Here is a 14726-nt window from a genome sequence, read left to right on the forward strand (position 1 = left end):
GCAGAGGGAACCAACTGCGCCTGAATCCTGTACCCCATACTCCTGGAGATGCCTTCTCCAAGTCCACAAACCACATGTAAATTCCCATGCACTCTCAAGGACCCTTCCCAGACTGTAAAGTTGGTCCTGGTTCTAGAACCAGGACAATAACCACACTGCACCCCCTGAATCCAAGATTCAACTACGGCAGACTATGGTCTACCCCTAAGTAGACCTTACCAGGAGGAGTGTGATCCCACGATAGTTGGAACACACCTTCTGGTCCCCCACTTAAAAAGGAGGACCACCACCCCAGCCGATCCCGAGGCACCACCCTTGATATCCATGCGATGCTGCAGAGTCGTGTCGACCAAGACAGTCCCACAGCATCCACAGTCTTCAGAATTTCCAGGCGGATCTCATCCACCACTGGGGCCCTGCCACTGAGGAGCTTTTCAGCCACCTCAGCCCTAAAGATAGGAGAAGCTACCACTCATTGGACGAATGTCGGTGGGATTAAGAAGGTCACTGCAGTATACCTTCCACTGATCCACAACATCTCCAGTGGAGATGGTGGACAGTGGTCCGGAATCTTTTCAAAGCCATTCGGAAGTCATTCTCCATGGCTTCCCTGAACTTCTGAACATGTTCACATCTTTTCCTCTGATGGTACCTTTCAGCTGCCTCCAGAGTCCATCCATCTTCTTTTGCTGGACCAAGGTCAGGGGGCAGCAGCCTAAGACGAGAAGCCCAGAGGCATTCCCAGGCCGGCTGAGAGACATAGTTTCTCCAACGTGTCCTGGTTCTTCCTCAAGGCCTCCTCCCGATCGGAATGCGCCCTGACAGGGAGGCATCCTGACCAGGTGTCCAGGTGACCTCATCTGGCTCCTCTCAGTGCTCAGGAGCAACGGCTCTACACCAAAATGCTTCTCAGCCTTCTCTAGGAGAGCCCAGCCACCCAGGAGACTCATTTCATTCGCTTGTACCCATGATCCTTTTGGTCACTCACCAAAGGTTGTGATTATAGGTAAGGGTCGGAACGTAGATCCATCGGTAAATTGAGAGCAGCTACCTCTTTGCCAGGAGGGACCGATGCAGAGTCAGCTGGTCGATCTAGAGTTCCATTCTTCCCTCACTCGTGAACAAAACCTCTGGAGTCCCATGGGCCCAAAAGGTGGACCCCTTCTTTGGTGATGCTGTGGGACTTCATTCGGCTGCCTCAACGATGGCGACATGGAACGTGGCCCTGGGAAGGTTCCTTGGGGAGGTTCCCTGGGGAGGTTCCTTGGGAGGATTCCCTGGGAAGGTTCCTTGGGGAGGTTTACCTGGGAAGGTTCCCTGGGGAGATTTCCTGGGAAGGTTCCTTGAGAAGATCCTCTGGGAAGGTTCCCTGGGAAGGTTCCTGGGAAGATTCCCTGGGAATGTTCCCTGGGAATGTTCCTTGAGAAAATTCTCTGGGAAGGTTCCTGGGAAAATTCCCTGGGAAGGTTCCTTGGGAAGATTCCCTGGGAAGGTTCCTTGGGAGGATTCCCTGGGAAGGTTCCTTGGGAGGATTCCCTGGGAAGGTTCCCTGGGGAGATTTCCTGGGAAGGTTCCGTGAGAAGATTCTCTGGGAAGGTTCCTGGGAAGATTCCCTGGGAAGGTTCCTTGGGGAGCTTCACTGGGAAGGTTCCTTGGGAAGCTTCCCTGCAAAGGTTCCTTTGGAGGATTTCCTGGGAAGGTTCCTTGGGAAGGTTTCCTGAGAAAGTTCCCTGGGCAGATTTCCTGGGAAGGTTCCTTAGGAAGGTTACCTGGGGAGATTCTCTGTGAAGATTCCCTGGGAAGGTTCCTTGGGAAAATCCCTGGGAAGTTTCCCTGGGGAGATTTCCTGGGAAGATTCTCTGGGAAGGTTCCTTGGGAAGGTTCCCTGGGGAGATTTCCTGGGAAGGTTCCTTAGGAAGATGCTTGTTTTCATGACATACGTTGGAACCTGCATGCATGTGTACGTAAACAACACAAGAACAAAAAAGTAGTTTAACAATGTTTGTTTTTAATGTTTTCCAGTTGGATACACAACATACAGTGTGTAAATAGCCTCTATTTGAAATAGAAATATTAACTTGGATTCTTTCAACCCCTGTGTGGTCATGATGCTGTCTCACAGTATCTGGAGCTTCAAGCAAGTTACTGAATAAGACCAAATGAACCAGACAAACAGGTGCAAGCCTTTTGTTTTTTTTTTCACCAGTCCAGGCTACTAAGAATAAATTGCCACCATTAGAATGCTTTTTAGTGTCTCCTTCCCAAATGCCAACATGGACTGTATAGTGTAAACATGTAAACTTGGTGAGTGTGCTTCCAGTTCCCCTTGGCTTTCCCAGACCTGACACATCCTGCCCCTTGTGTGTTACTAACACAAACTCCTGGCAAACAGATCACACTGACATTGTGCAGACATAATTGCAAAAGATAAGCAAATCAGTCACCATAAAGCGAGCCTGAAATACGAGCAAGAGGGCACAAAAGATTTTACAAGCTCCCAATGAGGGCTGATACCGTATGACCGATCCAAGACCGTTAAACCCGACAGCAGCACAGGTAATATTTTATGATTCATGGTTTGTTTGGAGCACATTTCAAATATCTGCCTTATCTTTTCTTTTCCGACTTGTTTCCCATTTCCTTCATCTGTTCTCTGCAGCTGTTCTTCGCCTTTAGAACCAATGAAAGGACTTGTTTTATTCCCAAAGCTAGCTTTCATGACTGCTGGGATAATTCCACGTTACTCTTTAGACTGCCACGTGCAATCTTAAGAGCACAAAGCTCCTTCTTTTGCTTATATCCACCTCAATTCTGCTGTTTTTTTTTAAATCAAACGATTATATATGATGGGAAAAGTGCAGGTGCATCTCAATACATTGGAATGACGTGCAAAAGTTATTTGATTCCAGGAGTTCAATTCAGATGAACAGACCAAATAAAGCTTCCTATGAAGCTGGAATCCTGCTACATTACTAAGAAATTCAGAAATGCCTTCTTGGAATATTCCACTAAGTGTACAGCAGGTTCCTGCACATTCACGGTCCTCCAAATTTGTGGATTTTTATTTAAAAAATCTCCCAAAAATATTTTGCTCCATAATTTCTCCCACTGAAACACATCTCATTCATCCTTAGTTGGTCGTCTCCACATACAGTGGAACCTTGGATCTGTTCCAGAAGGTCCGACTCTAACCAAATCCAATTAGAAATCATGTCAATCCAATGCATCCGTTCCAGAAAACCAAAAATGTTAACACAAAACACGTTTGCTGAGGTTTTTTGGTTTCATTGTGTTTCTACAATGTGACGTGAGCCAATAGTAAACAAGTGGTGGGCTGCAAATGGCCCCCGGGACACACTTTGGACATCTCTGTCTTATGTTATCATTCATGATACAAAATTCCTCACTCTTATCTAAAGTTGCTATAATCTGCTACATTACTAAGAAATATATTTCACTGTGTGCACAGTAGAGTCTAACATTCATGGCACCCGAAATTTGTGGATTTTTGGTTAAAAACCTCCAAAAAATATTTCTCCAAAATGTTTCCAATAATAATTTATAAATACGTAACACAGTGGAACCTTGGTTAGCGTCATTCTTCCATTCCAGAAAGTGTAACTCTAACCAAACTCTAACTTTAACCAAATCCAATTGGTGAATCCGATTAATCCATTCCAGAAAGCCAAAAAGTCTTAGATTAGAGGTGAGTACCTACACATCTTAAACCTCACACGTGTTCATCTCCTCACTCTTAGTGAAAATGTTGCTGTGAGATCGTCAGAGAAGGTCAAGGTCAAGCTAGCAGGAGGCTTTGGAGGGAATGGAGCGAGCCGTGCATCTGCAGTCAATTTATTATGGAATTGAACTTGTGAAATAAATGAACTTTTGAAAGATATTCTCACTCATGGAGATGTATTCATGTGCCCGTAACTCTTGGGAATTTGCTCCGGAGTGACAAATTAAACATCCACAAGAGCTAAAATCATGAAAATCCTCCAAACTTTGCACCTGCTGTCACAAACGGAAAGATCTGGCCAGTCACTCAAAACCAAACGACAAATAATATTTACAAATTCCAGTTTGTTCTCTTACACTTAAAAAAATGTACAGTTTTGTCTGTGTGTTGTTTTTTTTGTATCTTTTTTTTATGTGTGTTGTCCTCTGGAGTCCTGCAAGGAACGGCAGTCTGGCTTCCTTGGTGTCGGGATCCTGGACACACAGGATGCAGAACATTTACAGCCAGCGGAACCCGCTCGGCTGGATTTTGTACTCTGAGTAATGTCTGACATGAAAGATTTTTTTTCTCTTTTCCTTTTGGAACGCATCCTGTGTGCATTGATTGCTAATTCACCATCATGTCACTCCGTCAGTCCAGTCCCAAATGTCACTGGGGTTCCTGCACAAGTGTCCGTGTTCCGCTGTGCGAGTGATGTGAAATGCATGTTACAAGGCGTTCTCACCCTCATAAATACATCTCATTCTCCCGCTTGCTTGAGAGGAGGGCAACAAAGGAGGTGAGAAGATAGGTGTTAGGCAGTCTTCATGGTCACAATGCCATGTCAGCTTTCCTGTTGCGTCCTGTAACGTAACAAAGTGCTTTCTTGGACGGAGAAAACAGAGAAACAGCACAAAAAAAAAAAAAGAGGCTTGGGGGGTAAGGGGTGTCAGTCTTTATGGTGTTAGGGTATGAAAAAAATAAAGAGGACATATTTACTCTCTTTGTTATAGTTTTACACAATAGTCATCTCTAAATACTTTGAATATTTCTCAGAGTACCACAAAGTGCAGCTGATTTTGGAAAAAGTGTGAAGAAGGCAAAAATCATCCAAAATGAAATCATGCAGCGTCGTCAAATGATACAGTCATCCCTCGTTTATCGCTTCCACCAAGTACGATTCCTTCTTTATCAATGGCATATTTTCATAGCGCTGAAAAAAACAGTTTACCAGCGTCGGTAATCCCTGACCGCCTTAACCTCATTTCGGCCATATATGAGTCCATCTTAATAAATGGAATATTTTCGTATTTAGACTATCCAAACCTGTTAATATCTTTCAAAATATGAGCTCTCCAGACATGAAATAACACCCCTATAGTAATCTTCACACTCTTATTACCCAATATAGTAACAATAAACAAGACATATAACACATCTTGTTTACGACCTTCTAAATACAGGTTTTTTACATTGTTAGAGCACTCTAGACATGAAATAGCACCCCTAAAGTCAGCTGATACAGTGAAACTTTGGTTTAATGCCCTAGTTACACAAGAAGTAGAATCAGCCAGAACGCCACCGTGATGACATTTCCTGGTTTGTTGTTATATCATTCATGTGGTCAGCCACCAAATGTTTTCAGCACGCTAAAAACTGTTGAGGTGGATTCAAAGTGGAAAAATATCAAATGTCACCTTATCTCCAAGGGATAGCACAACCACCCTATGGAGAAAAAAACGCCCTAATAACAGAAATCCAATTCATCTGTTCCAGAAAACCTGAAATGTTGACATCAAACACGTTTTTATAGTTTTACAATGGCAATTTTACATGCAGACAACAACTCCAAATGCGTATAAATGATGAATGAGCATTGAAGGTTACATTGACCTTCATTGAAGACGTGATTGCCAAAGACACCATGAGGGAGCGAGACCAACACCTTCCTCTTCAGCACCACCTTCATGTTTTGCCATGAGTGTTTCTCACCTCAACTGGAAGGTGAGAAAAATAAGAGACACGACTGAATTCAAGAGATACAAAACAGGAAGGTGGTTACTGGCGAGGAAGGTGTTGATCTCGCTGCCACACCTTCAGTTAAGGGAAACGTAACCTTAAAGGTTTGAAACGCATCCCTTTCATTCCTCATTTACATGCATGTAAAAAGGTTTTATCCACACTAAACTATAAGAGCGTGTTTTGTGTTAGCATAACCATTTGTTCTGGTTGCCATTTTGTTAGCAAGCAAAGGATGCTAACAGGGACATTTTTGATTAAAAAATCTTGTTTCACAACGTGACATCACGGTTTCACAAAAAAACAACAACATGCTAACGCTAACAGAGGTTCCACTGTATGTAGTGGACATAGTAAGAGAAATAAGACATAATATGGACTCAAAAATGCTAGCGTTGGGAGAGTTTTGTTGTTATTTCCTGCCGTGTGTCATCTGTGCAGCATTACTGACACCTAGTGACTAATGGTGAGTACTACATACCACAATGTGTCTCTGCAAGTGCTTTCCACCGTTCTGACCTATAAATGTAGTTATAATGATGTATTTTGCTGTTAAACCATTCCAAAGTTTCAGATTATGAGGTTTTTGCCTTTGGAAGTGAGCCCTGACAGAAGTTTGGGATGGCTCAGAACGCTCGCTTTCAGTTTTTTTCTCACATCGGCTCCCTGTGATGTCAAGGCGAGCCAGCCTTCCTTATGTGGGTGGGCTACAAGATGAGTGGGACCAAACACAACACAGTGGGCGTGCCCGGAGGCGGGCCATGGGTGGAATGAATTAAAACAGATCGTTTTGGTAATACAAGGAAATAGGTACAGATTCTGGAAGATCTCGAAAGCTTTTGTGTGGGTTATTGTGTGTAGCTGCTCTATAGGGGACCACCACTCAATACAAAGTGCCGAAAATGAGTATAATAGGTCCCTTTGATGTGTGATTTGACTTCATTTAGCAGTTAGAAATTTTTTTTTAAATTTGAAAAATTTGAAACTGCTTCATTTCGGCCCCAAACTGGTAAAAATATACATATTTTTAACTACAAACAAACATAAAACAGCAAGTTTTAGAAAAACCGCGCTCGGTCAAAGATGCAACACTGGACTGGCGACGTGGCGAGGGATGACTGTACATTGAATATGTTCTTGAAAAGAAACTAACCACAGTGGAACCATGAGAGTGATTTTTTTCTCCCCGCTGTGGGGGTGTGTATCAAAAACAAAGATGAAGAGGTTGGCACTTTTATGACGGTAATTCCTTTAGTTAAGATACAGTCAGCGTGGACCTCTCCGGGCGCTCCGCTGGACGCCAGCGAGAGAGGAGCTTCATCACAGTACTTGGCACCAAGAATGCTGGTAAAAATGAGATATCAGAATATCTTTTTTTCTCCCCCCCATTCATATCCTTACAATTTTTTAATAATACATCATTTACAGTTGTGTTTTTGTATAAAAGACTCCAAAAGGGAAAAAGAGTCTGAATGTGATTGCATGAAAGAGGAAAGATATGGTGATGAAGAGTTACGGTGAAAGGCTGGATGGAATGAAAAAGGGGGCCGATGCAATGAGGCAACAGACAAACTGAAAGAGGACACACGTGATGAGAGAGGAGTAAAGAATCGGAAAATCCCATCCACTCTGGAGTGCATGGGATTCACCGTACCGCCCAAAAAGTCAGAGCCCCGATCTGGAAATGTTGTCAAGATGACAAATGAACGAAGTCCCGTCACAAAGTCTGTTTTTAAACCCCCAAGAGCTCTTCTTGTCCTGCTCCCCACTAAAGCACAGCCACAGTGTCTGCTTGGACGCACAGACCCTTCACTGGGATGCACAGACCATTCCCTTGGACGCACAGACCCTTCACTGGGATGCACAGACCATTCCCTGGGATGCACAGACCCTTCCCTTGGACGCACAGACCCATCCCTGCGATGCACAGACCATTCCCTTGGACGCACAGACCCTTCACTGGGATGCAAAGACCCTTCACTGGGATGCACAGACCATTCCCTGGGATGCACAGACCATTCCCTTGGACGCACAGACCCTTCCCTGGGATGCACAGACCATTCCCTGGGACACACAGACCATTCCTTTGGATGCAGAGACCATTCTCTTGGACGCACAGACCATTCCCTGGGGCGCATCCCTGAGACCATCCCGCTTCCAGATTGGCTCTGGAAAAGCTGCAATTTGTACATTTCAAGAAAGGCTTGTTTTATTGTAGATTATTCTTGGCGGCTTGTTGAAACATTTTAGTGCCGCAGCAATTAATCCATGATTAAATGATTAATTTAGGGCTGCAACAATTATTCGAATAATTCGGGCACCTCGATTACAAAAACTATTAGGATTTTTTTTCATCTGCTTCGAAGGATCGCTTACGTGACCGTACGCCACCCACGCAGAGGGTGAAGAAGGAAGCAGGTGTTAAAGACGCGGGTAGATTGAAGAGGCTAGCAACAAGGCAATGAAAGAGAACGTGAAAAAAACAGACGTAAAATGTGGCTAAACACCGTGACGTGTATCCGTCGGAACACTTTCGTCCCACAATAGTACTCCGCTCCTGATTCGCCGCCGACGATGTGCGGCAACAATGAAATCTCAACACTTGCCGGTATGGCTGATGGCTAAAAAGCGATGCGGTAAGCTGCAACACCGTTCACCATTGCCACCTACGGTATTTGAAGGCGCTATCTTGGGTAGGTTGGGTGGAAAATTGACTTGTTTGGTTGCGCTGATCGTGCCATGAACTCCATTGGGGAAATTTCTTTTTTTTCATGGACTTGTTTATTTATTATTGGGTGGCGAAATGGCCGGTGGTGTCGTTGGGTGGCGAAATGACCGGTGGTGTCATTGGGTGGTTAATGACCGGTGGTGTCGTTGGGTGGCTAAATGACCGGTGGTGTCGTTGGGTGGCTAAATGACCGGTGATGTCGTTGGGTGGCTAAATGGCCGGTGGTGTCGTTGGGTGGCTAAATGACCGGTGGTGTCGTTGGGTGGCTAAATGGCCGGTGGTGTCGTCGGGTGGCTAAATGACCGGTGGTGTCGTTGGGTGGCTGAATGACCAGTGATGTCCTCGGGTGGTTAATAACCGGTGGTGTCGTTGGGTGGCTAAATGACCGGTGGTGTTGTTTGTATTGTGGCACTCTGATTTTGGCTGTAATTTGTTTTTCAATAATTGTCTCTATTTATTGTACAGTATCTTTAATGGTTGCTAAACTGTATGCTAACTAGTGGTAGTGGTTATACTGTGTATAATGGATGCTATGTCATCCATTCACTCGTATGAAGTGAAGCTGAAGTGGGAATTATTCAAAACGTGTTTACCCATCAACGTTAAGATTTTTTTTGCACAGCTTGGTTTTGTACCCAAAGCAAGTATTTAGTTAGTCATTACCTTAAAATTGTTGTTTTCTGTCTATTAATTCATTGCTTTATGACTGGCTATTTAATTGTTATATTGATATATTTTGTCCCACTTACCCGCTTTCCAAAACATTGATCAAATACCATTTCATTTCCAGGGAATCTTTGTTTGCCTGCTACATCCACACTAGTTAGACTCCCTCAACTATTTGTTCTGCAGATTGCGATGCATATGGTATATATAGTACTAAAAATAACCACTATACTACATTACACTATACACCAGGGGTCGGGAACCTTTTTGGCGAAGAGAGCCATGAAGGCCAGATATTTTAAAATGTGTATCTGTGAGAGCCATATACATTTTTTTAAACATTGAATGCAATAAAATGTGTGCATTTTTATGTAAGACCAACAGTTTTAGATAATGGGCTCTAATTACGTAGACCAGGCACACTACCCCACGGCAATGGGGTGTGGCCAGCACACTTTCGTGAGCAGCGCAGTGTCTAATAATAAATCAAATACTTGTTGCCATTAATACAACTTCTGCTGCTGCATAGTTTTGCACCGTACCCCGTAGACGTATTTCATTCTTTTGGCCATCTTCGTCAGAAGGCTTGGTTCTGCAGCTTTAGCTATTTGACTAAAGGAGGACAGTTTACATTTACATGTTTTTTTGACTCAATGACCGAGGTAGACTACAGCATTACCCAGTAATAATCAAGTTTTGGTGTTTGACCTGGAAAATATCAGGAAAGATGGATATGGTTGGCCGTATTGCAGCAGAATATAGATGGACGAATTAAAATGCATAAGAAAGTTGTTGATTTTGAATATTATTTTTAACAGTCATTTCTGTGATGGTTTACTTTAAAATGTTAGCAAAAATACATTTTTATTGTGGTATGAAATGCTTGAGAGCCTGATACAGTCATCAAAAGAGCCCTACCTGGCTCCCGAGCCATAGGTTCCTTACCTCTGCTATACACCATGTCCATTGAAAAAATAAAACCTTGATTATCTAAAACAATAAACAAATTGATCGTTCACTATTTAGAGACATATTTTTTCTTGTAAATGTATTCTTGCTCTTTAACCAAGCAAAAACATTTTTTTTCCGATGACTCGATTAATCGACAAACATATTGGATAGCTGCAGCCCTAAATTAATTATCCAATGAATGGAACTATCGTGGTATTTGATTAATTGTTGCTTGATCTTAAAACGTAAATATCAGCATAGCTAGAGTATTACCTTTAAAAACCTTTATTATACCCTTAAAAGATATTCACACACGTCAGCTTTGACTTTGGGAAACACTGATAGACCCTTCGGGATCCGATGTGGGCCGAGAGATGTATCAGCCAGATGTTTGGATTTTGAGTCCTTGACCAACGGCTGTCCTCTTAAGCTGTCAATCAGCCTGGACACCGTCCACCCAACCCGGACCAATGATCATGGTTTTAGTGTACATTACCCAGGTATTTCTTAGCGCTTAAAATCTTACAAACTGCAGCTTTATCGAAGGGCCTCATGAAAAGGATGCAGTAAAAGGGGAGCAGTGGATGATGAAGGTGAAGGTTTGAGCCCACACAGGGGCTGCAGAGCTTGTGCCCGGTCCTATACACGAGTGGTGGAATGTTGGTGCGGCAGGGCATTGTTGCTGTGGCTGGGGACGGGGGTAGTGGACGGGGCCGGGACGGGTGGGTACGTGTTGAACGGGTGGAGGGGCTGCATGCTGCTGATGGTGCTGGGGATCATGGTGATGGTGTTGGCCGTCATGAGCGGCACATCCTCCGGCGCCCGCCGCAGGGCCAGTGTGTAGTCAGGCGGGCATACCGGGGGGCGCAAGGGTTCCAGGTCGCCATGGATGCCACGGGAAGGGAGGGGTGTGCCATGCTCCAGCTCCACTCTTTGCTGCTTCATCTGCAGTGACATCAGCTCCTCTTCCTGGCTCAGGGCCAGGTCGTTGTGAGGCGGCGCCCCGACCACTCCGATGCCGACGCCCATGCCCATTGTTGCGCCACGCTGTGGCGACAGTCGGCGGTGTCGCCTCTGCATGAGTTCGTGGCGCTTGTCTCGTTTGTAGTAAAGAGCGGCGAAGGCCAACACGTTCAGGAAAAGGAGAGACGCGCCCACCGCCACTGTCACACTCAGCTCAGTGGAGTAGTCCCTCGTCTCGGGAGGGAAGGGAGTGTTCCGGGGTCTCTCGGAACCATCCGGCTCAGGCGGGTAGGAGGAGATTACGGGGTGCGGTGTGGAGCGGGCGCCGGTGTTGGGGTTGACCTTACGGCGGGGGTCGCTCCCGGGCGGCAGTCGAGTGGTGATGGAGCTGGTGGTCGCCCTGTGGAGGCTGTGGAGGTGCGGTACCAGCTCCAGCCAGAAGGCTACCTTGTTGGCCCGGTAGTTGTCTCGGACGCGCGGCTTGAGGCCGATATGCAAGTACTGCTTGTCTTTGGAGCTGAATTTGGTCCAGATGACCTCCTCAAAACGGTTTGGTTTGGTGTGGATGAAGGTGGTGTCCTGAGGAACCGGCAGGTTCGGATCCCTGGGAAACAGAATTTAGGGGAATTACAGAACGCAATTATGTTCTCCCGACAAAGACTTGTTTGAGAAAAATACACAGATGCTCCAACGCCATCCGATTCTAAACTCCTGCAGAGACTTCATTTGCCAAATCCAGCTCGACATTTCAATTCCCTTTCAGGCTTAAGTTACAATAAAGTCAGTTTCTTTCAGAGATCAACGTGCACAAGGCCTCGTGGCTCTATTGTACGCTCACTTGATCTCATTTCAACAACATCGAATTTGCATTTTTTCTATCCATGCCACCGGTTGCAATCGTTCTAATGTTATTTCCAATGTAGCCGCATAGCCAGATAAGTAGATAAGTTACGTTCAACGTGTGTATGATTGATAAAACCATGGACGTTTGCTGCGGCGCCACGGCGGTCGAGTGGTTAGCGCGCAGACCTCACAGCTAGGAGACCAGGGTTCAATTCCACCCTCGGCCATCTCTGTGTGGAGTTTGCATGCAAAGTTAATTGGCCACTCCAAATTGTCCATAGTAGGTATGAAAGTGTGAATGGTTGTTTGTCTATATGTGCCCTGTGATTGGCTGGCCACCAGTCCAGGGTATACCCCGCCTCTCGCCCGAAGACAGCTGGGATAGGCTCCAGCACCCCCCGCAACCCTCGTGAGGAAAAGCGGTAGAAAATGAATGAATGGACATTTGCTGAGGACTAACTACCCATTAGAGACTGAACTAAAGCCATCGCATCGACGCTCATTGCTTTATAGTTGCCGTGCTTTGCGGTGGTGTGGGGCTACGCTGCATCATCTACTGATATCTGCTGAACAGTGAACACCCTGAAAAGGAAACACTGGGAAATGAAAACTTCTCCAACCATCCCAATCAAAGCTCAACGTCATGGTTGTTATTGTGCAGATGCAGAGAGACGATGAATCAATACATAGCACTTCACGTTGTTTTTTTACTGGCCCTTGGCACATTCTAAAAATACAATTACCCCCCGCCCCCCCCAAAAAACCCCAAAACAATTAAACAACAAAAATACAGCCCAAATTGAGTGTAAATGTGTGTAAGTGTAGAAGAATAAAGTTGACCTCAGTGGAAAAAAGTAAAAGTAAAAAGTGTTAATTTAAGAGAATAATGTTGAAATATTTGGAAAGTACAGTCATAATATTAAAATGAAAATAAAATCATTTTAGCAGAATGAAGTCATAATATTAAAAATATTATTATTATTTTTATATTATATTATTATAATATTTACCTATTAAAGTTGTAATCTCATGAAAAACAGTCATAATTAAAAAAAAAGAATGAAGTCATAACATTAAGACAAAAATGTTGTAATCTTACAAGAAAAAGTAATTTAATTAAAGTATGAGAATTATTAAAAGTATAACAAAAAAAGAAAAAATAGTGTTGCAGCTTTTGGAACACTAGCTTGCTATCAAGATAGAATATTTGGGAAATAAACTCAAACTGTGATAAGATTGAAGCCTTGATGTGAGAAAGTGCAAAAAGGGAAGATGGAGCGAAGGTCGGTGGACGTGTAGAAAAAGCTCAGTGTAAAAATACTGGACTGCTCTGGTTTTCACGAGTATGTAAACGGAAGCTAATAAGATGGACATTGTCGGTACCGTGTCACTCACCCCGTCTTGGCAAAGTTGGTCCAGTACGTCATGACCACAGCACTGAGCATGACATCGTTCTTGGAGAAGTTACATGGAAATAAGTCAGTGGCGCCCACCATGGGAATGCCAAACACGTAAGGGATCTCGTCTCCGTGGGCGGCGTCGGCCCACTCGGGCCGTGCTTCCGTCTGACAGTGGTGGTGGAAGGTGTAGAAGAAGACGGGAGACTGGAACTCCGCGTGCAATTTGGCGGTAGCCACGGCCGGAGCCACCCATTGATGGTCGGTGAAGAGCGCCAAGAGGGTCTTCCTGCGCATGTCGCTGTTGTCCCGGTCAGCCCAGTCTGTGTACATGAACTTGATGGTTTCCCTCAGGATGTCTTTACCTTGGAGGGAAAGGATATACACAGAATATTGTGTTTGATGGCTATAGAAACATGGAACCCACCAAAAGAAAGATTACACTGCCGTCTTTCATCACATATCAAAACTTACTTTCTAAGTTTTTCCGTTCTTTAGTAATCAGCAGTAGAACATGGGTAAGTTTCAGGGAAATATGAGTTCCCAACTAGAAAACCAGCTTTTTGAAAAAAGATACAACTTCCACTTTAACAAAAATCTTTTTTGCTTTTCTTACAGATCAAATATCTAAAAAGTATACCAATATAAACAACACAAACGGGTGTTGTTTGGCATGAAAAGAACCATTTCTTTACAAATATAACACCATCAACTAGTTGCAGTTTTCACATTTGGAACGGAACTATGCGTATGCACATGTGTGCGTTTGTGCATGCTTTATAATTTCCCTACTACAATGGTTTTGCACGCGACACTCTACTACTTCCTGTCAGGTGTGATTCTTAGGTCCGCAGGATGTCTGCCGGCTCTTCTCAAATGCACTGCTGCCACCTTGTGGCCGTTTATATGGATTCAAATTGCTCTAAAGTCAAATACATTTGTGGAGAGTTGTGTCATCAAGCAACAACATTAACGATGTATAAATACATTGTTGGGATCGGGCATTCGGTATCATAAAAACTTATAAATACATCTTTGGTTTTGAATAGTTAATGTAAAAACCATAACATAGCCAAGTTGACAATGATATACAAGTGGGTTTAAAATGTTAATGACCAAGTCCAGTTATAAAACTCATATTTGGAGGTTTTTGATACGATTTCATGCCTAGCCTCATGAGAATGAGGCATATATATGTGTGATTTATAAGATATTGGACTATTGATATGAAAACTAATTAGAGAGGTGGCATGCAAATGTGCAGTATGGGTTTAAGTCTGAGACTAAATGTCTTCACAGATGTTTTTAGGGCTTCATGCATCATGTGACAGGTTGCAATTAATACCCATGAAGGATTATTAGGGCCCAATTATGATGATTAAAAAAGGTTGTAACGCGTGAGGAAAAAAACATCATAATATTGGAATGTAGAGTGGAACCT

General features: G+C 44.0%; 1 protein-coding gene across 1 annotated transcript in view; it reads right to left on the reverse strand.

Annotated features, from left to right (window-relative positions):
- Positions 1 to 1994: 1994 nt before the first annotated feature.
- Positions 1995 to 14726, reverse strand: part of LOC131131892 (neuroligin-2-like) — an 88626-nt gene continuing 75894 nt past the window's right edge. The window contains exons 8-9 of the mRNA XM_058076905.2: positions 13284 to 13650; positions 1995 to 11649 (exon numbers count right to left, since the gene is read on the reverse strand). Of these exons, the coding sequence (XP_057932888.1) occupies positions 10722 to 11649; positions 13284 to 13650 (1295 nt within the window). The 3' untranslated portion in view covers positions 1995 to 10721. The remainder of the gene's footprint in view (positions 11650 to 13283; positions 13651 to 14726) is intronic.

This window comes from Doryrhamphus excisus, linkage group LG1 (genome assembly GCF_037039965.1).
Source record: "Doryrhamphus excisus strain RoL-2023G ecotype Guam linkage group LG1, RoL_Dexc_Guam_v1.1, whole genome shotgun sequence".
Lineage (NCBI taxonomy): Eukaryota > Metazoa > Chordata > Actinopteri > Syngnathiformes > Syngnathidae > Doryrhamphus > Doryrhamphus excisus.